The sequence below is a fragment of the Scyliorhinus canicula genome, chromosome 19 (genome assembly GCF_902713615.1).
Source record: "Scyliorhinus canicula chromosome 19, sScyCan1.1, whole genome shotgun sequence".
Taxonomy (NCBI): domain Eukaryota; kingdom Metazoa; phylum Chordata; class Chondrichthyes; order Carcharhiniformes; family Scyliorhinidae; genus Scyliorhinus; species Scyliorhinus canicula.
The window spans coordinates 27,423,810-27,448,923 of NC_052164.1; the positions used below are offsets into that span (position 1 = coordinate 27,423,810).

A 25,114-nucleotide genomic window follows, 5' to 3' on the forward strand; every position below is an offset into this window, starting at 1 on the left:
CATCAGCTCCATGCAGGCAGGGAAGGCACCTGGGCCCGACGGGTCCCCGGCGAACTTCTACAAAACATTTGCACCAGTCATGGCCCCACACTCAAGGGACACATTTGCAGACTCACTGGCAGGGGGCACCCTGTCCCCCATGCTAGCACAGACCACAATTTCAATGATACCCAAAAAGATAACGACCTGATGGAATGCAGATCATACAGACCCATTTCACTCCTGAACGTGGATGTGAAAATACTCGCAAAGGTCCTGGCCAAAAGGCTGGAGGGCTGTGTACCAGAGGTGGTCCCAGAGGACCAAACAGGCTTTGTCAAGGGTAGGTAGCTCACAGCAAACATTAGGCGGCTGCTGAACGTAATAATGACCCTCTCTGGGGAAAGAACACCGGAGGTGATCGTCTCCCTGGACGCAGAAAAGGCCTTCGACAGAGTCGAAAGGAAATACCTCCTCGAGATACTGGAACGGTTTGGGCTAGGAGCGGGTTCACCACCTGGGTGAGACTCCTATACAACGCTCCCAAAGCGAGTGTCCGAATTAACACCACCAGCTCCGAATACTTCCAGCAGCAGAGAGGAACAAGACAGGGCTGCCCCCTGTCCCCACTCTTGTTCGCGCTAGCGATCGAACCCCTGGCGATAGCCCTGTGGGACGGGAAAAGCTGGAAGGGAATCCGGAGAGGAGACAGAGAGCACAGAGTCTCACTCTATGCAGATGACCTGCTCCTCTAATGTCTCTAAGCCACAGGAGGGACTGAATGCAATACTGCAAATACTGATAGAGTTTGGAACCTTCTCGGGCTGCAAACTTAACCTGAGCAAAAGTGAGGCATTCCCAGTGAACCCAAACGGGGGAGGGACAGAGCTGGAGGGGCTCCCGTTCTAAACAGCCCAGAACAGATTCCGCTACCTGGGGATCCAGGTAGCCAGAGACTGGACACAGATCCACAAATGGAACCTGACCAGCCTGGTGGAGGAAGTAAGAAGATACCTTCAAAGGTGGGGCTCACTCCCACTCTCCCTGGTGGGGAGAGTGCAGACGATCAAGGTGAATGTACTGCCAAGGTTCCTCTTCCTTTAGATCCATTCCGATCTTCATCCCCAAGGCCCTTTTTCAAAACGTAGACAGTCTAATCATGGCATTTGTGTGGGGGAGATAAGAACCCAAGAATTCCCAAACCGACACTGCAAAGAAGGAAAATCAAAGGGGGCTTGGCCTTACCAAACCTACAATACTACCACTGGGCAGCAACGGCAGAAAGAGTGAGGGGATGGGTACAAGAACCCAACAAAGATTGGCTACAAATGGAGGAGGCATCCTGGAAAGGAACGGCCCTCTGGGCCCTGGCCACAGCAGCACTCCCATCCTCCTCAACAAGGTACACAACGAGCTCAGTGGTAGCGGCCACGCTGAGAACGTGGGCCCAGCTGAGACAACACTTCGGGATAACCAAAATGTCCCCCATGGCTCCCATATGTGGCAATCACAGATTCCCCCCAGCCATGCTGGATATCACCTTCAAAAGATGGAGGCGGGACGGGAGCACATTGACGGTCGGGGACTTCTACATAGGGCACAGACTGGCAACACTAGACGAACTGACGAGGAAGTGGAGTCTAGCAAAAGGACAGGAAATGAGACACCTCTAAATAAAACACTTCCTCTGTAAAGAGCCAGTAGGGTACCCCGGGGCCCCAGAAGCCACACTACTGGAGGACCTGATATGCACAAGCAACGCAAAGGGGGGGCTATGTGGGAAAATATGTGGACAGCTCCTGGACAGAGCCCGGACTCCACTGGACGAGACCTGACAAAAATAGGAGGATGAACTGGGGACAGAGGTAGGATGGGGACTCTGGAGCGAAGCACTGAGCAGGGTGAACTCCACCTCCTCCTGCGGAAGGCTAAGCCTAATGCAGCTCAAAGTGGTGCACAGAGCGCACCTGACCAGAACCCGAATGAGCAGGTTCTTCCCAGAGGTGGAAGACAAATGTGAGCGGTGCCAGAGGGGCCCGGCCAACCACACCCACATGTTTTGGGCTTGTCCCAAGCTTGCTGGGTTCTGGACAGCCTTCTCCGAGGCAATGTCCAGGGTTGTGGGGGTGAGGGTGAAGCCATGCCCAATAGTGGTAATCTTCGGGGTACTGGAGCAGCTAGAGTTACACATGGGGAAGGGGGGCCAACGTCCTCGCTTTCGCTTCCCTAATCGCACACCGGAGAATCCTGCTCGGCTGGCGATCGACAGCACCACCCACAGCTGCAGACTGGCTCGCTGACCTTTCGAATTTCTCCACCTGGAGAAGATTAAGTACACCACCCGAGGGTCAGAGGAAGGCTTCCTGGATTCTTGGGGGCAGTTTGTCAGTCTGTTCCAAATCCTCTTTGAGGCCAGCAATGAGGAGTAACCTAATAAGAATTTTTTTTAAACACCAAAATAGATGAGGTACCAAAAGACTGTGCAATCCCCCCCCCCCAAGGAAGGTGGGGAAACCACGAGAGATGAGGGGGGGGGGGGGGGGGGCTACCCTTTTTTTCCCCCATTCTGTCCAAGCATAGCCAAAGCCAAGGGGGGGGGGGACAACGGGGAAGGGGGAGGAACCATAGACCGATCCAGAGGGCAACGAAATGCACGTGGGGTCAGTTAAATGAATGACAAACTAAACCTCTCTGTATAAAGGAAATTAGCGTGGGCGAGAAAATGTGATGTGTATATAAACAACTGCTTCTAAATATGGGAAATGCCCATAAAAAGATTTAAAAAAAAGAAAACTAGATGGGAACTTGCAGAAAAACACGATCTTGGCTTACTTGGTTTCTCAAAGACGGCACGTTTACAGTCATTGCGGTTTACTGATACAGGACAGTAGAATAAGGCTCCAGTGCGGTTTGCCTTTTGATCCTTGAGACCTGATGCCCGAGGAGCTCCCACCAGCAACCTGGGAGAAAGAAAATGGAGAATAAAATTGAGATATGAGCATTTGACTGTCATGATGTCATTTGGGCCTGAACTTCCTCGGAGTGACATTCAGCAGTGAGATTCAGGCAGTCTGCGCATCACCAAGGCCTAGCGTCAAAGTGCAGCAGAGCTACAGGGACGGAGGACACGCTTGCTGTTTGACAGCACTAGCTGCCTTACACTGAGGTTGGCACTGCCAGAGGCCGGCGTTCTGGAGAGCCCCATTGGGGGGGGGGGGGGGGGGGGGGGTCTCGCTTATGTGTGGCGGGGGTGTGTGTCTGGGCAGAGAGAGGTGAGCCCTGACACTTGCGAGCAAGGAGGGGAGGGGGTGGGGAGAGCTCTAGTGCCTGCAAAGGAGGAGCAGCGAAGAGGGGAGAGAACGGGGAAGGGGGTGCAGTGAGGTGAGCTCCAATACATGTGAAGAGAGGGGGCTTTTCACAGTAACTTCATAGTTGTGACAATAAAAGGTTATTATTAATATTATTATTATGACTGATGCTAGTGTTATGGTTGGGGCCGTGGGTGGGCGGCATTGGTGCTGTGGGGGCGGGAGTGCCCTAATGATTGGGGGGGGGCTCCCCATGTCCATATGGGGCAGGGGGGCCTTTTATTTAAGTTGAAGATTGGGGCGCCCTTGATCTCGGCATTTCTGGCCTTGTCGGCACCTTTAGGCCCTGCCCCTCGAGCCGACAGTGTGAATCTCGCTTCCCCTTTAAAATTGCAGAGTGTTGTTTAATGCGGCGAGAAAGGTCGCTGTGAAGCCTGCGAGTATCACATTGGTTTTCTTGCCTGAGCCAATACCCTGTGGATTTTTGGGAAGATTCACCTGATTATATTTGATAGTAGGTCTTAGGATGCAATCTAACCAAATGTCCCGTGGTAAGCACGTTAAGCCAGATGTTTCCCGGTGCTTGCAGCGCCGAAAAATACCACACTACCTATCGAGACTGTTTCAATTTGGGGCCTCAGCAGGGTGCACTTACTCCCATTTCCTGCTCGCCAGAACTCCTTAGTGCAGGTGCAGATCGGGATACCAAAATGGCGCCCCCGATCTCCCGGCACCTGATGCAACCCGCGAACACCACCAAAGCCCCAACTCACCTATTAGGGGGTTGTTGCCCAATCCCCCACATGGGAGAAATGCCAGCCTGGCACCTTGGCACTGCCTGTCAGCTGGCAGTGCCAGGCTGCAACCCAGGCAGCCAGGGTACCACGCTGGCAGTGTCAGTGTGCCAAGATGGAAGTGTCAAGGTGCCTGGGTGACACTAGTGCCAGGGTGCACCCTGCCCAGAGGGCAACCAATTAGGGGCATCCGATCACCTTGGAGATCTCCAGATGTGCCATTCCGTCTGATCCCCGTTTGCAGGGATCGGTATGGAACAGCACTCGCCCAAGGTCTACAAGGCAAAGGGGTTAGATCCCAACAGCTCGGGTGGATCAGGGGAGCGCATATTAGAGTGAGGTGAGCTGTCTCACTCTTAATATGCAGAGTTGCAAAATTGTGATCCCTTCCACAATGAGCGGGATTCAGATTGTGACATCTCGCAAGATTACATTAGATTCCGTGAAGCATGGTGAGCCAGGCAGATTCCAGAAGAGGGATCTCCCGGCCGTGTCACCTTTTAGATGCAACAAGGCCGGTAGACTGCACGCTATATTTTTTGGAATATACTCACTTTTGTAAAGAGGCTGTTCCAGAAAAAGATAAATGCAGAATTGCCTCCTAATACACACTAATTTGAATGTTGCTCATTTTTGCCACTTTTGGGCTTCCAGGTCACCAGCTGCAGTTTATTGCCCAGAAAATCTCAAAGACAGCGTCCCATTAGCGTAATTAAAATGTATTGTATTTCTTCCACCAAACATATATGCGAGTACAAAGCCAACCAATGCCAAAGCTGCATAAATACAGAGCACTCTGACATCTGAAATTGAAAGGATGTCATTAACATGTATCGCAACACACTACACTAGGCCAGCATTAGCACGAGAGATTGTCGAAAGTACTCAAGGTTAGCCATTAACAAAGAGCATTGTGCTCAAAGTTAATGAAAATTCTCAAGTACGAACAATTTCCTTAGGCACAATCACTTCTTTCTGATTTACGGGATGGTGAAGGGGGAGGGGGGTGGAAATGATGAATGAAAAAGGCAGCAAGCAACTGATATTCTATCAAATTGCCCAAGACAGTCTGTATTCCCCACCCTATCACTCCCCAAAAATAAAAAGGAAAGAAAATAGAAAGTAAAGGAACAGGCCATCACTGAAAATTGCCTGGAAATGTATGAAAGGAGGAATATAGGAGCTGATTTTCCATGCCTGATATCCCTCGGCTCAAATCCCGCTGTGGCCGGAAACTCTCGCAAGAGGGCCATAATGGGATTTGTGACGGGGAGATCTCAGAATGAGTTCTTCCCCGCCAGCATCATCAACATCATCAGGTTCAGGCCCAGCGAAGGGGTGAACTTGGTGACCATAAATGTTAACATCCAAAATCGGTTTAACGGCTAATCTTGCAGGAATGTCAGAAGTTCCCACCCACTGGCATGACGTAACCCCAGTGGGGATCACCACTAGTCTCCAAAAATGGACCAGGGGCCCGATCCAACCAATGACCATAAAGAGGGCATTTATCCACGTGTTTCCTGGCGCTCGCAGTTTTCTGCACTGAGAAGCTCTGCTCACCGGAAGTCCTCAGTGCAGCGAGAGCTCCCGGCACAACCATGACATGACCCCCCCCCCCCCCCCCCCTCCCCCCCCCCCCCGGACGCACGCACGCACACACACAAGTTTAGATGATCAGAAATCACTACAGGTGCAATATTACAAATATTTCCTGTAAATGTTGAGACATTTCTATGTGACTAAAATAGTGACTTGTACTGAATTATAGAATTCACTTTAAGGCCTTTTCCCTGCTACGGCTTAGAAATATATCGCTTATATAAAGGCACAAATTCTGGACCATAGATTTCATTAAATCCCTACAGTGCAGAAGGAGGCCATTCAACCCATCGAGTCTGCACCAACACTCCGAAAGAGCACCCTACCTAGGCCCAATCCCCTGCCCTATCCCCGTAACTCTTCCTCACGTTTGGATACTAAGGGGCAATTTAGCACGGCCTGTCCAACTAACCCGCACATTTTTGGACTGTGGAAGGAAACCAGAGCACCCGGAGGAAACACATGCAGACATGGGGAGAACGTGCAAACCCCACACAGGCACCCAAAGTCAGAATCAAACCCAGGTCCCTGGCGCTATGTGGCAGCAGTGTTAACCACTGTGCTGCTTATGTCTCAGTGTGACGGCGTACTGATGCGTTCATGTGTCTCTTTACTTTTTCAGCCCTTTGTTAACATTTTTTAAAAATAAAAAGTGAATTTGCATTAAACGATAAAGCTTTAGAATGCAAACTTACAAGACTCATCTTTGCTTCACGTGTAGATACTCTCGATACACTAAAATGTCTACCTGCCCACAATGGAGCAATCGCATCAGCCAGAGCAGAGTAAGCTTTGAAGATGATGCTCACTTCTGTGTATGAATATCACTGGTTTGCACGGGGAGAAGGGAAGAGCAATGTCTCACTACATTTGATCCTTCAAGTATCAAAGTAGCCTCTGCAAAAGATTATTAGATTTTTGCATTTTCTTTTAACAAATTTATTCTCCATTTTGCTCTACACACAGTAAACATTATTCCTGATACAAAATAAATCATTGTTAAAAAAATAACTGAAGCTCCTGCAAGTCTTAATAATATCTAGACATTTGATCATCAGAACACCCAATTAATCTGTCAAGTAGTGGCTTTTAACAGTCACCTCAGGGCATTCTTTCCAATTTCAGCATTTTTACAATGACACCTGGATTAACACAAGGGGATTAAACTGTGCAGTCTGCAGCCTCATAAACTCCTAGTCCCTACTATTCATTGTAGACTGCAGAGTCCTCCTGCCCAGGCCTTTCCAGTCGTCTTCTCAACATCAAGTCACTGGGTGCAAAACATTTTAGGATGTTTCCCAAGGAAAGTGATAGGCTGCAATACAAGATTAAGTCAGTCCTCCTGGTTAAATACTTCAATGATACAGCATTACACATCTAGAGATTTGAACTCCATGCAAAAGCTCCCAGGATTCAAGTGCATTTGTGATGGATTCTTCAATACATATTTGATAATGTCTTGTGGCTGTAATTGTGATATTCCTTGCCTTGGCATCATTATACAAAGTGAACCGTTTTCTAATGAAAACCTGCGGATCGCAAACTCATTATACAACTCTTCAATGTGGAAAATAAATGCTCTCACAGATGTAGCCCAAGCTGCAGCCCACACTATTTATTAACTTACTCTGCACACTTCATTGGTTTTAGAATTGCAGAGTAGTAATTGTAGACTAGAGTTGACGACACCCGTGTGGTCTCCTAACTGTGGTGAAATGTTACATTTCTACACAGGGGAAATCAACAGCTGGTTTACTCCTTATTCTGGCCTTTATTAAACACACACCATGAAATATTCATTCTGTTTAAATGAGAGCACGCTCCCTAAAGAAACAAGACTAGGCTTTGATTTGGAGCCGTGATCTGATGGCCAACATTGCGTTGCAGGATGTTTGCCAAGTTTAACAGACACAAGACCAGCAGCACAGCTCTTCATTATATGTTTAAAAAGCTGAAAAAGCAGTTTCTCCCATTGCAACAGAATGGGGCCAGCACAACAACAACAACAGCCTACAGACACCAAGTCAATGTAGCGCTCTGGGTTATATTACTTGCTGTATTGCTATGCTGAATTTTGTTTGGGTATGGTTCCATGAGAACTGGAAAGTCTCCAGCACATGCATTCGCCAGTCAGGGTGAAGGAGCCTCAACAGTAAGTATTTAAGAGACTATCTGAGGGCAGCACGGTGGCGCAGTGGGTTAGCCCTGCTGCCTCACGGCGCCGAGGTCCCAGGTTCGATCCCGGCTCTGGTTCACTGTCCGTGTGGAGTTTGCACATTCTCCCAGTGTCTGCGTGGGTTTCGCCCCCACAACCCAAAGACGTGCAGGGTAGGTCAATTGGCCACATTAAATTGCCCCTTAATTGGAGAAAATGAATTGGGTATTCTAAATTTATTTAAAAAAAGAGACTATCTGTCTAATCATAGCAAAAGCTCATCTTCATCAAGTAACCACTTGTGTACTTTTCCAGTGAACTATTTTAATGAAGCACTAGTTTCCTCCACCACTGCTTCCTCCCCCCACACCAAACCGCAACCAGGGTGCAAGTAGCTCCTGCAGCGACTCAGTCTATATCAGCATTATGGGCAGGATCCTCTCAGCCCGGGGCTGGGCCGGAGAATCCCCGTGACTGGCATGAATCGTGCCACGCCGCTGGCGTGGTTGGCGCAGCGCCAGTCGGGGGCCGCTCTACGTGCCCCCCCCCCCTCCCCCCCCACCGCCGATTCTCGGCCCGGGATGAGCCGAGCGACCGTCGTGAAAAGCCCGAGTCCCGCCGGCGCCGTCCACACCAGCTCCCAGCCGGCAGGAACTTGGCGTGGAAGGGTCCGGGGGCTCATCGATCGGCGGGCCGGCCTATCTGGCTGGGGGCCTCCTTTCTTCCGTGCTGGTCCCTGTAGCCCTGCGCCATGTTGCGTCGGGGCCGGCGCGTTGAAGGGAGCCACTGCGCATGTGCGCAGTGAACCGCTCCAGTGCTGTGCTGGCTCCCTGTAGGGGCCAGAATTGCTGATCCTGAGGCTGTGTTGACGTTTCCGACGGCGTCAACACTTTGCCTCGGGATCACAGAATCCCATCCATATCCTTACACCTTCCTGATATGTGTAGCTTCATGCTGGCCTGATTGGTACACAGACACAACAAGCTATGAGCAGCAGTAAACCTTTGACTTCAGTTCCTTACATCAGAGCAAATATAGCTTATCTGGTCAAGAACGGCCTCTCAAACCTGTACCCCAGTGTGAAATATTTGCACTATTTCATCCAATTTAAACCACATGTTGCAGTTAGAAGAATGATTGGACATTCTGATTATGTGGATGATTAATTTCTAATTAGACAATGTCTAACCAGCTTCATGCCTGCAAATAAAACCATATAAATACAAGCAATGCTTCCATTCAACGTTCATGATATCTACTTGAAGAAGTAAAGCAATCTCAGGTTCGACTGAAACAATCTCCCAAAACGACCAATTAATTCCCTGTCAGTAACCCATTGCTAATATATTGCATGCAGGTCAGGAGGTCACAGTTGGGAGTAAGATTACATTTGCAACATCATAATGTGTCCCTGAAGTATTTTGCCTTTCATACAATTAATCCGTGATGTGTGTTTATTTTATCTTCTGAAAACCTCAGTGCTTGATGGGGAACTGCAGCATTTAACAACAATGGGACAGGACTGAAAGGATATAGTCGTTGAATTCTACAAATATAACTCAGGTAACCAGGTCAAAGTAAACAGTATTAAAAAGAACTAAACAGCTAAAAGCCAATATTTAACGGACTTCTGTAGGGCGAGTACAGTCAATACCAGTTAAAACAAATTTACACAAGACTTCTGAGCAGTGGAGGGCGCACAGTGTTCAATGCCCTTGCCAATGGAAAATTGTTTCAGATATCCTCTTCAAATGCTACTCCAACAAGTAAATGAGGTGACATATAAAAAGGAAGCGTGTATTACAGCGATGGCTTAAGGATATCCATGGTGGCGATGTTATGTTGTCAACCAGGTATCTTTACCATGTTCAGTTTTAAGTCAGGGTAACTTATCTTTCCAAATTAGCGACTGCACAAAGAACTAGGGGTAAGATTTTAAGGACAGTGAGCAATCATGTTCGCCATCCCGAAAGTAGGCAGCTAACATGCAGCCGCTGACCCTTGAACTCCCACTGCCATTTGACACTCGCTTAAGCGTTGATTGGCAGCGGGTGGAACATCAGTCGGCCCTCGGAAGGAAGCTCTGCCCGTGAGAGTTGCCAGCCAATCAGATTGGCCGACAGCTCTTCAACCCAGCCAGGCACAGGGCTGCAGTGGCCAGAAACAGTGCTGATGCGCTCTTCCTGGAACTAAGTCTCAGGGGTTGGAGGATAGGGGTCGTCCGGGAAGTCGGGAGGGTAGTGACTGCGGTGTCAGGTGGTAGGCCGGGGGTGGGTCCCAGAGCTCCAATGTCCCTTGTTTTTGGGGGTGGGTGGGGGAGGGTGAGGAGAACGTGTCCCAACTCTGAGGGGGCCTTCAGCTTGAGGCGCTCTCCCCCTTCCTGCCTGAGATGGGTTTTGATGTCACTTTCCTACCCAACCAGCCAGCCTAGAAATTGAAGCTGGGTGGGTAAAGGCCCTTAAGCTGCCATTAGGTAGCCCCTGAAGGACATCAATAGATGACAGGGCAAGGTTCCTGCCCAAGGCCATGCCCGCCCAAGTGAGAAATTGCAGCTGAAGTTGGGCAGGCAAGTTTCTGGGTGGCCATTCAATTTTATGCTCCCCCCCCCCAGCCTCAGAACCTGCCTTTGGTGGCTGGGGGGGGCGCCTCCCTAGGATTCAAAGGATGAGCAGGAAAACCTAAATCTTCACCAACAACCCTTTCATGTGTACCCAAAACCAGCGAAGATCTGTCTGTTTCCAGTATCTATTATTATTTGCAATGAGGAAAATGAAATAATTATAAACCTGAATCTTGTTTGGGAGAGATGTTAACAAGAATTTCCAACTGGAACGAGAACAACTTGGTGACTTGATCGAAAGACTGCAGATCTCTGAGGTGTAGAGGGATCAGGGTGCCTGAGTGCAGGAATCACAAAAGACTGGTATGCAGATACAGCTAGTAATTAGGAAAGCGAGTGGAATGTTATTTTTTATCACGAGGGGAATTGAAAAGAAATGTAGGGAGGTAATGCTTCAGCTGTACTGGACACTGGTGAGGCCATATCTGGAGTAATATGTATTGGTCTCTTTATTTGAGTAAGTATGTAACTGCGTTAGAAGCAGTTGAGGGAAGATTTACTAGACTAATACCAGGAATTAGTGGGTTGTTTGAGGAAAAGTTAGACAGTTTAGGCTTGTGTCTACTAGAGCTGAGGAAGGAGCTGAGGAAGGAGCTGTGCTCCGAAGGCTACTGATTCGAAACAAACCTGTTGGACTTTAACCTGGTGTTGTAAGACTTCTTACTGTGCCCACCCCAGTCCAACGCCGGCATCTCCACACCATGAATATTTTTAAGGCAGAGCTAGATAGATTCCTGATTACCAAGGGGGTGAAAGGTTATCAGGGGTAGGCAGGAATGTGGGGTTGAAGTTACAATCAGACCAGTCATGATCTTAATTAGAGGTGGAGTAGAGTCGAGGGGCCTAGTGACCTCCACCTGCTCCTAATTCTTTTGTAACAACACTACTGCATATCAAACAGCTTCATTTAGTACATTGGGAAAATATGGAAATCAATTCTGGAGCTAAGAAATACATTAAAAATTGCTTATTTGCCAAATGAAGGCAGGAAGGGAGTGGCAAGACCCTTGCTAATTTTATTTGCCCCTGACACTCATCCAGTATCTACCAGGTGGGAAACTACCAGGTTAAAATTGACCACCCAAGTGCCCAGTTCTACACCCTCTGAGCATTAAAAATTCATCGGTCATCCGAGCGGGAAATTGAACACAGCCTTTGCTTCCAACTGCTGAGATTGTCAAGCGTTTTCTGTCATGGTCTCCCCAAAGTTGTTTTACGCCTCGGAGATATGCAGAGATGACACGTCACATTCTATGTCTTTTTTTTTACAGAAAATATTTTATTGAAGCATTTGTAATTTTCACAGTTTAACACATGAACATTTCTTAAACAACCGCGTGGGCCGGCACACGTAAAACACCTAAAAAACAAAAAACAGTAAACAACGTACCCTACTACCCTGCCCTATCTCGTAATTACCCGTATACCAAGTTCCCTGTCCTTATCTAACATTGCCATGCCCCCCCCCCCCCCCCCCCCACCCCCACCCACCCCTTACTGCTGACTTTCAATTTTCCTTGAAGAAATTGATGAACGGCTGCCATCTTCGGGCGAACCCCTGAATTGATCCTCTCAAAGCGTACTAGATTATTTTTCCAGACTGAGAAACCCTGCCATATCACTGACCCACACTCCTGACTTCGGGGGCTACGAGTCCCTCCATCCCAGCAAAATCCGTCTCCGGGCCACCAGGGAGGAGAAGGCCAGGACATCGGCCTCCCTCCACCCCTTGGCCCCAGGCTCTTCCGATACCCCAAATTTGCCAGTTCTGGACTTGGGAGTTACCCTCCCTTCCAGTACTTCTGACATAACATCCGCAAATCCCTTCCAGAATCCCCTCAATTTAAAGACATGCCCATAACTTATGTACATGGTTCACCGAGCTACCCCCACACAGCCCACATCTATCCTCCACCTCCTCAAAGAACCTGCTCATCCGGGCTACTGTCATGTGGGCCCTGTGGACCACCTTGAACTCGATCAAGCTAAGTCTGGCACATGACGAGGATGAATTAACTCTCTCTCTTCAAGGCTTTTTCCCCACAGTTCAATTTCCAACTCACCTCCCAGCTCCTCTTCCCACTTCCTCTTCATCTCTCTGATAGGTGCCCCTTCCCACTCCATCAACTCCATGTATATCTCTGAAACCCTCCCCTCTCCAACCCATGTTTTTGGCATCACTTTATCCTGTAGTCCCCTCAGGGGGGGGGAAAGAAAGCTTGGAACCTGCCTCCGTACAAAGTCCCGCACCTGAAGGTACTGAAACCCATTCCCACCCAGCAGTTCGAACTCCTCCTCTAATGACTCCAAGGTCCGAAAGCCCTCCTGGATGAAGGTCCCCAAATCTCTCAAACCCTGCCCGCTGCCATCTCTTAAAGCCCCCATCCAGCCCCCCCCCCCCCCGGGACAAACCGGTGGTTGTCACAGATCGGTGACCACACTGAAGCCCCCTCCAGTCCCATGTGCTGCCTCCGTTGCCCCCACACCCTGAGGGCTGCCACCACCACAGGGCTTGTAGAGTACCGAGTAGGCGAGAACAGCAGAGACGCTGTTAGTAAAGCCTCCAAACCCGTACCCTTGCAGGATGCTGCTTCCCCTCCCCCACTACCTGACCATCAATATGTTGGCCACCCAGTAATCAGTTAATAAAGCTCAGCTGGTGAGATTTCGGAAGGCAATGGGCGGGATTCTTCGACCCCCCACCGGGTCGGAGAATCCCCAGGAGGGGCGGGTGGGACCATCTACAAATGGACATTCTAGAGATTTGGTGTTCTGGTGGGGGCCCATCTTCCAACCTCACAATATTCCTGGGGATCCATCTTAATGCTCAGGACGTCCACCTTCTAGTCTCAGAGTGCTCCCTGAGATCTATCTTCATTTTCAGGTGGCCCCCTCCTTTCTTCAATAGTGGGTTGGTGATGTGGGCACCTTTTCCAATATGGCACCCGGACACATTGGCAGACTATGCGTCATCCAACCACGCTAATGTATATGGAAATAAACACACGGGTACATAATTAATAAGGTCAGGTCCGGATGATTTAGCATGTTTTCCCACCAGCCACTGCAGTGTGAAACACTCCACACTCCTGACCTACTATGGTACAGTAGGCGCGTTTCTCCCAAAGGGGAACAAAGTCCCCTAGCAAGCGCGTTTAGCCGTGTGTTTCCCAGCACTCGCAGTGCTGAGAAACAGATGGCTAGTCAACACGACTCGCGTTGTATAAGGGGCCTGAACAGGGAATGCGCAGCTGAGGCTGCACATAGGCCTGTTTTGTGCACTGAGGAGCTCACCTTGCCGGAACTCCCCAGAATAGCAAGAGATTGGGACATCATTTTTAAATGGTGACCCGATCTCCGTGGCCCCCGACCTCCCCCATAGCCCAAACACATCATGAGAGGTTCCCCCCTCACCCCGTACCCCCTCTCCAAAACAACCATGCCAGGCATCCCGGCCGGAACGCGCGTGCAACAAATGCCAGCTTGGCACATGGGCACTGCCAACCTGGCATCCTGGCAGTGCCCATGCCAGCTGACAGTGCCACCTGGGCAGTGCCAGGCTGGCACCCAGGTGGCACCGTCAAGGCGCCATGCTGACACTGCCAGGTGTCACTGCCAGGGTGCCCAAGTGGCACCAGCTGTGCAAGGCACCACCCTGCCCAAAGGGCATGCAGCTTAGGGCCTCCGATCCCCTGGGAGACCCCATGAGTGCCGTTCCGTTTGGGCCCTGTTTGTGAGGATCAGTACTGAACGATGCTGGCCCGAGATCTCGGAGGCGAAGGGGATGAATCCCAAAGCCTCAGATACTTCGCTCTAATATGCAGATTTGCAAAAAGTGTTCCCACCCACTATGGGTGGAATTCACATCGCGTCATCTGCGAGGTCGCATTAGATCTCACAAGGCGTGGCGTGGCGAGCTGGGTAGATCCTGGGCGCAGGGTCTCCGGCTTTCATCAGCCATGTTGCACTGTGGAAATCTGCTTTTCCGGTGCAGCATGGTCATTGATCGTGCTTTTAGTCTCAAAATGGGGGAATTCTTCCCAAAATCCTGGGAGCTTCATCAAGTCCACTTCTTGCTGCTCTCCATGTGGCTGACAGACTGAATATACTGACAGTTTTACTCGGCACATGACTCCTGTGCAGCAGTACAACGTGGCGCATTCACATAACAATTATGTGCACACTCGCGTAACAATTAGTTCCCAGCTCTTTGTGAATATTATAACAATCTTCCACCTTCAGTTTAATTCCAATTTCTTTGTAACCACACTCAGGCTTAACTAATAGCACACAGCAAATAGAAATAAGACATACATAATCAAACACTGAACAGTGCTGCACCCGATCTTGAGCAAATTTCTCGAAGCCATTTTAATGATCTCTCAGTGTGCATCACTGGAACCTGATGCATTAAAAAAATTAAGGGCAAGGGTGACGCTGCTAACATGAGAGACATAAATAAAAGCCATTCCTTCCCATAGTTTTCCTGTAAAGTACTAAAATTTATTGGAATTGGATATAAAACCTTCACAACTTAAATATTAAGTTCAGGAGCATAGACATTTAATTTTCCTGCAGCCACAAGCACTGACTGTGTGCAATAAATCTCAAGTCTGCACCTGCAATGCTGTCTCACAAATCTCATCGATATGGTTGCAGAAATAACGCAGGGCTAATAAAATTTGTTCAGCAGTTTTAATGTACCTGTTTCATACAGAATATAAAGACTACCGTGCGGCATAGTAAAATTTTGCCCTAGATTATGAATGCTCTGAAAAAGACATGTCAAGGTTACAACTGGAGTAAGGATGCTACCACAAACATATGAATCAGGAGGCCACTTGGTCCCTACTCTGCTCTTCCATAAAATCATGACTGATTTGCGCACCCCCCCCCCCCCCCCCCCCCCAACCAATAACCTTTCACCGTCTTGATACACACAAGGTCACTTTAGTACTTAAAAGGACCACACTCTGTTCTGGCCTTTGCTTCCCTGGTAGCCCGGAGACGGATACTATTAGCTTGGAGGGACTCAAAGCCCCCGAAGTCGGAGACCTGGCTATCGGACATGGCTAGCTTTCTTTGCATGGAGAAAATTACGTTCGCCTTGAGAGGTTCACTGTCAGGGTTCACCCGGAGGTGGCAACCGTTCCTCGATTTCTTTGCGGTAAATTAATCGGCAGCAGCAGGGGGAAGGGGGGGGGGGGGGGTGGAGTAGTTTTGGTTGGAGTAGGGGGGTAATAAGGGTGGGACCTGTACGAAAGGTAAACGGCTTTTGCACTATGTTTATGGTTTCATCTATATTGTTTATTTTGTTGTTGTTACTATACCAAAAAGACCTCAATATAATGTTTATTAAAAAAAAAGGGCCACACTCTAGCACCAATAAGTATTTACTTCGTGAGGACAGGTGTGCTAGGTGCTCGGGGAGCCCAGCGAACCACGCCCATATGTTTTGGGCGTGCCCAGCGTTGGGGGAGTTTTGGAAAGGGGGTAGCAAGGACGGTGTCGAGGGTGGTGGGATCCAGGGTCGAGCCAGGCTGGGGACTCGCAATTTTTGGGGTGGCAGTGGAGGCGGGAGTGCAGGAGGCGATAGAGGCCAGTGTTCTGGCCTTTGCGTCCCTAGTAGCCCGGCGGAGGATCTTGCTCCAGTGGAAGGATGCGAGGCCCCCAAGCGTGGAGTCCTGGATCAATGATATGGCGGGGTTCATTAAATTGGAGAGGGTGAAATTTGCCCTGAGGGGATCAGTACAAGGGTTTTTCAGGCGGTGGCAGCCTTTCCTGGACTTCCTGGCGGAACGGTAGGGAAATAGGCCGACAGCAGCAGCAACCGGGGGGGGGGGGGGGGGGGGGGTCTGGAATGGGGGGAGGAAGAACTGTGTACATGGGTCTGTGGGATGTGGCGGGTGCTATCTCTTTCCCTTTTGTTGTTTGGGTGCTTTTTTGATTTTCTTTTCCTTTTTCCTTTTGTTTGAAGTTGCTCTTGAAGTTGGGGGGGTACTGTTCTTGGGGTGTTACTGCGGTTGTTTGTTAATAGAGTTAAGATGTTTATATTTTGTAAAAATTTCAATAAAAATTATTTTTAAAAAAAGTATTTACTTCGTGATAATTTGTCGATACTATTGGTGCATCATTCAGGAGCACCAAGAGGTGACCGGTACATTTTAACACTTATTTGAGTTTTGAAGCTGAGCCTTAGTCGTTTTACCACAAGCTGGAAAGTAAGTGGTTAGCACATTTGCTTCACAATGCTAGGATGTGATTCCCGGCATGTTCTCCCCATGTCTGCGTGCTGCAGCTTCCTCCCACAAGTCCTGAAATATTCTCCGTAGCCCGACGCCGAAATCGTGATCATCGATTGGGCGGAGAATGGATTCGGAAGCCAGAATCGGGGTCGGCTTGATGCCAGTCCGCCATGCTCCCCACCTCCAAACCGGCACCATTGTGACGCGCGCCGTTTCAACACCGTTGGTGCATCATCAGCCGGCCCACTCATGATGCTCTGCCCCTGATGGGCTGAATTCCCGATGGCGCAGACCACGTGTGGTCCCAGTGGTCGGGAACCCGGCGTGCCGGCAGCGGACAGTGTCCAGCGCCGCCACACTCATTCAGGACCAATGCCGCTGGCCTTGGAGGCTTCTGCAGGGGCTGGGGGGGCCTGGTGGGGGTGACCTGTGGGGTTGTGGTTCGCGGGTTCAGGTACGGCTGGCGCATGCTTTATGGCGGGACCGGTGCAGGTCGTCAGGCCTGTGCATGCGAGGCCCGGGACCTGACCATTTTCAGCGCGATCCGCGAGAGTACGAGAATCGGTGAGGGGCTCGTGCCGATTTTTCTGTTGCAAACCTATGCAGATTCTCCATTTGCACCGGCACTTAGCCTCAGAAAAGAAATCCAGCCCGTGCTGCTAGGTGAACTGAACATTCTGATTTCTCCCTCAGTGTACCCGCCGGAGTGTGGCGACTAGGGACTTTTCACAGTAACTTCATTTCAGTGTTACTGTAAGCCTACTTGAGACAATAAAGATTATTATTACTACACAGCTTCTGATTGGACATTTATTGTTCAACATTCAGAAACTAGGATTCATCACTTTGATTCAAAAGGTGCTCCTGCAGTGGAACAACTGCTGGGGTCAGTAATTTATACCTTATTTTAAGATCTTTGTACTCTGTACACAAAATTGGGGGAGCACGGTAGCATAGTGGTTCCAGCACCAGGGTTCCAGGTTTGATTCCTGGCTTGGGCATTGTCTGTGCGGAGTCTGCACGTTCTCCCCGTGTCTGCATGGGTTTCTTCCGGGTGCTCCGGTTTCCTCCCACAGTCCAAAGATGTGCAGGTTAGGTGGATTGGCCATGCTAAATTGCCCTTAGCGTCCAAAAATTGCCTTTAGTGTTGGGTGAGGTTACTGGGTTATAGGGACAGGGTGGGGGTGTGGGCTTGGTACGGTGCTCTTTCCAAGAGCCAGTGCAGACTCGATGGGCCGAATGGCCTCCTTCTGCACTGTAAATTTTATAAAATCCATTGGGATAACTGAACTAATGTAATGATTAGCCAAATGGATGTAGTACCTTGAATGACTTAATGAGGAATTTTTTTTTTTTTAAATAATTTTTATTAAGATTTTCACAAAATATAAACAACAAAACAATATTAACAAAACAACCATGGTAATAACCCAAAAACAACAACCACCCAACTACAAAAGCAACTACAAAAATAAAACAAAAAAGCAAACAACAAAAAGGAAAGAGATAGCACCCGCCACATCCAACAAACCCATGTACACAACATGGGGCAGCAGGGTAGCATGGTGGTTAGCATCAATGCTTCACAGCTCCAGGGTCCCAGGTTCGATTCCTGGCTGGGTCACTGTCTGTGTGGAGTCTGCACGTCCTCCCCCTGTGTGCGTGGGTTTCCTCCGGGTGCTCCGGTTTCCTCCCACAGTCCAAAGATGTGCGGGTTAGGTGGATTGGCCATGCTAAATTGCCCGTAGTGTCCTAAAAAGTAAGGTTAAGGGGGGGTTGTTGGGTTACGGGTATAGGGTGGATACGTGGGTTTGAGTAGGGTGATCATGGCTCGGCACAACATCGAGGGCCGAAGGGCCTGTTCTGTGCTGTACTGTTCTATGTTCTAACTCTCCCTCCCACCGAACCAAACCCCCCCCCCCCTCCCAGGGTTGCTGCTGCTGCCGGCCTATGTCCCTACCGTTCCGCCAGGAAGTCCAGGAAAGGCTGCCACCGCCTAAAGAACCCCTGTACTGATCCCCTCAGGGCAAATTTCACCTTCGACTTAATGAAGAATTATTGACAAATGATTCATGGCTCAACAAAATTTTAAATTATAATTTTTTTATTTTTTTTTTAAATTTAGAGTACCCAATTCATTTTTTCCAATAAAGGGGCAATTTAGCATGACCAATCCACCTACCCTGCACATCTTTGGATTGTGGGGGAGAAACCCACGCAAACACGGGGAGAATGTGCAAACTCCACAAAGGCAGTGACCCAGAGCCAGGATTGAACCTGGGATCTTGGTGCCGTGAGGCAGCAGTGCTATCCACTGTGCCACCATGCTTAAATTTGGAATTAGAATTGATACATTTTAAGCCAACAGTTTATGGTATGGAACACAGGCTAGAAATTAATGCATGTACAATGATCGATCTCGAGCCCACTTGTGATTCAAGCTATCAAAAGCCCCATTGATTTAATCCTTCCAGTGTCCAGGCAGAAACACTGGGTTGGATTCTTTGATTTTGAGGCTATGTCTGGAGGAAGTGTCTAGTTTTACGACAAAAAAAAAAATCGACGAGGCCCCAGCACCCATCCTCCGACTCGTGAGGGGCTAGCAGCCGCTCCACGTAAAATGCATGGCCTTCCCCGATATAAATGCTTGGGGAATTGCCGGGTCTGATCTGCCTGGACTGTACGCAGAACAATACTTTCCATTGTACATCGGTACACGAGACAATAAATCAAAATCTAAAGGATTTAACAAAAAAAAGGAAATAATGTATTCATCATTAATCATTTTACTAGTTTACAAATAAAAGGAAGAAGTGGGTAAACTTTAATTGAGAGTATTTTTAGTTTGATATATGTCCTAACGGAACACATTTTAAAGTGAATCACACAGAGAACATGGAAAATCTGCAAGCGACTAAACTGCAGACTGTGGTTGTGGTCTAATATGTGAAACCTGTCATCACAATTTATAACAGGCATGCAAATTTTACAGCGTGTGGCAGAGGCCCCGATTTTGCTGTGATAGTGACCACGAAACTGGCACCGTTCACCGTCATTGCTCCACTGAAACTGACAGCAACATCTCAAGCCTGCACATGTGCAGAATTACACAAAAATCCGGAAATTGCTGAAAAGGATTCCGTACCTCTCCACAGGGTCTGCTGTTGAGGCAGACGGCAATCAATGTGAAATCTTAACCAATGAGAACTTCCACTCTTCGGCCACCGGCCTCGTTATTAAAGCTCCTGAAAATGTTACATCTTGTTGAATGATGTTTTATTTTAAACAATGCATTAGCTTTATTATTACTGCTCAACAGCCTCAATGACCCTGAAAAGTTAAGTTTATATTCGTGTAATGTCAAATTTTTGCACTACGAGAATTTTTTTTGACGGTTTATTTTAGCTTCCTTGTTAATCCAATCATAGTCATTCATATTACTGTCTGAAAATGTTAACATCCTGGTTTGCTGTGTGTGACTGGTTCCTTACCTGCTTGCTGCTGCACAGCAAAACATCCCTGACTTGGCCCTATGCTGCTGATACTGCTGTCAGAAAAGGGAGAAACACAAACCCGGTGATCAGAGATCTGGTGATTTTTCAGGGCAGCTTCTTCCCAGGGTCAGTGGAGAGCAGCTCTGCTTCACTGCTCATCGTAAAAACCGGGTCAGTGTGCACCGTGTACCTCAAGGCGGTTTTTGTCATTTTGGGCCAATAACCCAATGTTTGTGGCCAGGACTATCAATGCTGTCATAACAGGATAATGCATCATTGAAAGGTAAAATGATTGTAATGATGCTTGCATGATGTTCAACACCATTCACCACTTCCCAGATACTGAAGTAGTCGGTGTCCAAATGCACCAAGACCTGGACAACAGTCAGGTTTGGATTGATAAGTGGCAATTAACATTCACATCACACAAGTGCCAGGCAATGACCATCTCCAACAAGAGATGATCTAACCATCTCCCTTTGATGGCATTACCATCACTGAACCCCCCCAACCACCCCCCACTAACAACACAGAGGGGTAATGATTGGTCAGAAACTGAACTGGATCAGCCATATAAATAATGTGGCTATAATAATAGAGGCTGGAAATTCTGTGATGAGTATCTCACCGCCTGACTCCTCAAAGCCTGTCTGCCATCTACAAGGTGCAAGTCAGGAGTGTGATGAACTTGATTGTGATCCACTTGATTGGATGAATGCAACACCAACAACATTCGAGAAGCTCAACACCATCCAGGACAAAGAAGCCCACTTGATTGGCACCACATCCAGTATTTTAAACATTCACTCCTTCCATCAGCAAGGCACAGGCACAGTCACAGTGGTGTGTACCATCTGCAAGATGCAATGCAGCAACTCACAAAGACTCCTTGGACAGCACTTTCCAAACCATAACCCCTACCGCCTAGAGGGACAAGAGTTGCAGACGCATGGGAACACCGCCACCTGCAGGTTCCTTTGTAAACCACGTGGAACTATATCGCTGTTCCTTCACTGACACTGGGTCAAAATCCTGGCACTTCCTTGCTAACAGCACTGTGGGTATATGTACACCAATTGGACTGCTGCAGTTTAAGAAGGCAGCTCACCACCACCTTCTCAAGGGCAATTTCGGATGGGCTAGCCAGTGACACATAAGGAGAGAGAATGACGATTTGGTGCCAATCAGTAATGCAAATTCTGATTCTTTTGTCAGATATGCCAATATACAGATGGGCACAATCCCCAGAATTTACTAAAGTTACTGGCATCTATAAAGGAAACTATACTGGAAGTCATCCAACTCTGATTTTTTCCCACAATTTAAATAAAATTCCTCTGGGAGACGTTGACTAAACTGTTTCACAATAGAACATTTTGTTGGATTCTTTTGGCTGCATTCCATCCTACTTTTAAATCACAAGAGGCAGGATTCTCCGTCGGCCGACGCCGACATCAGGAATTATCATTGGGCGGAGAATAGATTCTGATGCCAAAATCACGGCAGACGCCGGTTTGACGCTAAATCGCGATTCTCCGTCACCTCGAAAATGGCATAAATGCACCGCGTGTAGTTTAAACGCCGTTTGCACCTTATTAGTGGACCCAGCTGCGATTCTCTGCCTCTGATGGGCGGAGATCCCGATGGCGCAGTCCGTGTGTGCTTTTACAAATCGTGAACTTGGTGTGGTGGCTGCTGAGAGAGAGAGAGGAGGTAGTGACAATATTGAGTTCTTTACCCGTCAGTCCGGCCTCAATAAAACTCGAGATGGATTTGTAGGTATAGTATTATTTATTTTTAACCAACTTGCAAGGCTGGCTCGCTCCACAGAGATTCAGAACACACAGGCGGTCTTCTGGAGCTCCAGAACTGAGTGCGATCGGAGACAAAGAAATCTCTGCAAATCTCATTCAAATGGCATCAAGTTTCACATACAAGATTGCCATAGGTCATCCTATACACCTCCTGACCTGGCCATATATCCTGATTGGCTCACTTCGCATTCCTCAACCCTGGACCTCTTGTTACCCAGCATCCTTTTCCCCATCCTCCACGAGGCACCCCACCCCCCTTCCTTGCCATGCTTTCTGAATCCCTTTGTCCTTTGTTTGTGAATTCACTACTATCAGACTGGCTCACATCTACATTATTGTAACTAATATTTTAACTAACTATTTTATATCACATTCGTTTGTTCAATTCCTCAGTAGGACACAGAGAGGAGCTACCGCGGGCTGCCGGCTCGGACACTATCATGCTGGCTGGTGTGTGTGAGGGGGAGGGGGGGGGGTGGAACAGGCCCAACGGCCGGGTGACCCCCCCCACCACGGGACTGGGGCGGTGCCCAGGCATCAACTACCATTACGGTGGCCATCCTGCTGCGTATCCACTGACCACCCACCTTGGCCTCTGGTTCACCAGTGACACCGGCCGTATGGGTGCCAACACCTCCACACCCCGAACCCCCCCCCCTCCACACCGCCCACCGCCCCCCCACCCAACCCCAAACTCCCTGCCCACCCAGAGCAACATTCAGGGCAGCCCCCAGCGACGGGGCCAACCGTACCCCTGGCATGAGGGACGGGAGCCAGGGCCGGGGGTCCCCACTGTGCTGGCCACCGAAGGGGCTGGGGTGAGGGAATGGGGGAGGGTGTGGGGTGGAAGGGATATGCGGAGGCGGAGCCCGCAGTGCCAACTGGGGCCACTGCGTAGTCCGTTGAACCTAATTGGGCACGGGAGTATGCACCATGCTAACATGTTGGCCTTTCACCCCCTGCAGACAATGGACTTTTGAGTCCAACCAGCAATGGTGGCCGCCCTGGTGGTGGCCTCCCTGCTGGTAGCCGCAGCTCTGCGGGAAGTCCTGCGGTCATATGAGCGGGAGCCGCTCGAAGAGGAGGTGGAAGCTACAGCAGAGAGAGACAGGTAGCAGCCGCCCAGGCTGGAGTCAGCCGCCCAACAGGCCGAGGAGGAGGAGGTGCCAAGGAGACACCACATGAAACCTCGTGAGTACCGGCACCGCCTGACAGTCGAAGATCTGCCAGACCGGGCATGCCGTCGACGACTCCGGCTGAGCAAAGAGACAGTGCGGCACTACTGCCAGATGATGGCACACCTGGCAATCGCGGAGGTATGGGGGAGGACACCCGCTCCCGGTGTGGGGACCTGTCCGGATCTCACAGGTGCAGAGGTGCATCCGCGCCGTCGCGGAGGCTATATGCCCAGGCGAAGCAATACATCCAGTTTCATGTGGACCAAGCCCATCAGGAGGCCTGGGCAGCGGGGTTCACCTCCATCACCTGGATACCCCGTGTCCAGGGGGCGATTGACGGGATGCATGTCGTCCTGTGCGCACTTGCGGATAACAAGCCGCTCTACACAAACTGAAAGTGGTACCACTCAATGAACGTTCAGCTGGTCAGTGCCCATCAGCTGCGCATCGTACACCTCTGTGCCCGATACCAGGACACTGTGCACGATGCCTTCATCCTGACATACTCGGCAATTCCTGACATGTTCAAGAGGCAACCCCCCCACCCCCCGCTCCAGTCATGGCTGATGACACCTATCCGAAGGCCGCAGACAGACGTGGAACCCCGCTACAACAATGCCCATACAGTGACCAGGAGTGTGATTGGGCAATTCTTCGGCCTCCTGAAGATGCGGTTCAGCTGCCTGGACCGTTTTGGAGAAGCTCGCCTGCATTGAGGCGGCCTGCTGCATCCTCCACAACATTGCACAGCAGAGGGGCAGAGTGCTGGAGGAAGAGGAGGAGGAATGGCAGGCCTCGCCAATGAGGTGGATATGGGGAAGGGCAAGGATGGGCAGGACATGGGGCCCAGGCATGCGGGAGACCGCATAATGTGTGCACCAGGGTCAACCCTCTGATCGCCTCCAGGTTCACCAACAAAGAGGAGGAAGGCCAGGGGTACGAACACCACATCCCCCAGCCCCTCACTTCCCACCCTGGCCGCCCCCCCATCTGCATCCCCTCCATGATACATACCATACGGGGTGGGGGCACTGGGTTGGCAGTGACACCGGATCTGGTCTGTGGGTTGGAGGATGATGACAACCCACTCTGCGATGCACCCTGGTGCTCCGCATCGTCTGACAATGTCTGACTCATGCCCATGGTAGCACCTTCCACCTGGGTGATCCCTGCATGCGAGCTGGCCATTCCATCACACAGTCCCACCGAATCCCTGGGGTGACGGCATTGGGGACAGTCGGGTGGGGGGAGGGTGAGGAGGGTGGGGGCCACCCACAGGGCCTGCACCATTTCCCCTCCTCCCCCTCCACCCCCCGCACCTCCCCCAGTCCACCCCTCACACCCATCAGACAGAGCACCGAGGCAGGTTGTAACTGTGGTAACAGGTGTTTATTATGAACAAATATTTACAGAACTGTGACCTAGCCCCTATGACTAAACTGTGCCTTGCACCCGTGCCAACTTAACTGATATCTAACATTATGGACCTAGAAGCCCTAACACGATGTCTAGGTGGTTCCCCAGATGGTACAACAGGAGTGGAGGCAGCCTGTTGTGACCCCGACCTGCGACGAGGGTCCCCATTGGCACACAACTTCTGTGGCGACCGGGCCTGGATGGGCCCTCCCACTGCTCAGGTGACCCAGGTGGTGTGGTGCCGCCCTGGTCTGCCCACTGTCCACCAGATGCGCCAGGGAGAGGAGGGTGCTGTAGTGTTCAGGCACCTCCCTACAGGAGTCACCGCCACGGGCCCCATCACCTCCTCCTACCTCAGGGTGCCTAATGGCCCCCGGGCTACTCCATGGGACAGGGTGCAAATGGAGCTATCCCTGAGGCTCCCTGTCACCTGGCGCTGCCAGTCCTGGAGGCCCGCTCTGGTCTCGGCCTGGGTCTGCAAGTTCACGGTCATGGAGCACAGGTAGTGC

General features: G+C 49.9%; 1 protein-coding gene across 1 annotated transcript in view; it reads right to left on the reverse strand.

The window, feature by feature from the left end:
- LOC119954154 (integrin alpha-3-like) overlaps positions 1-25,114 on the reverse strand; it is a 210,151-nt gene that overhangs the window by 98,999 nt on the left and 86,038 nt on the right. The window contains exon 2 of the mRNA XM_038779108.1: positions 2,812-2,939. Within this exon, the coding sequence (XP_038635036.1) occupies positions 2,812-2,939 (128 nt within the window). The remainder of the gene's footprint in view (positions 1-2,811; positions 2,940-25,114) is intronic.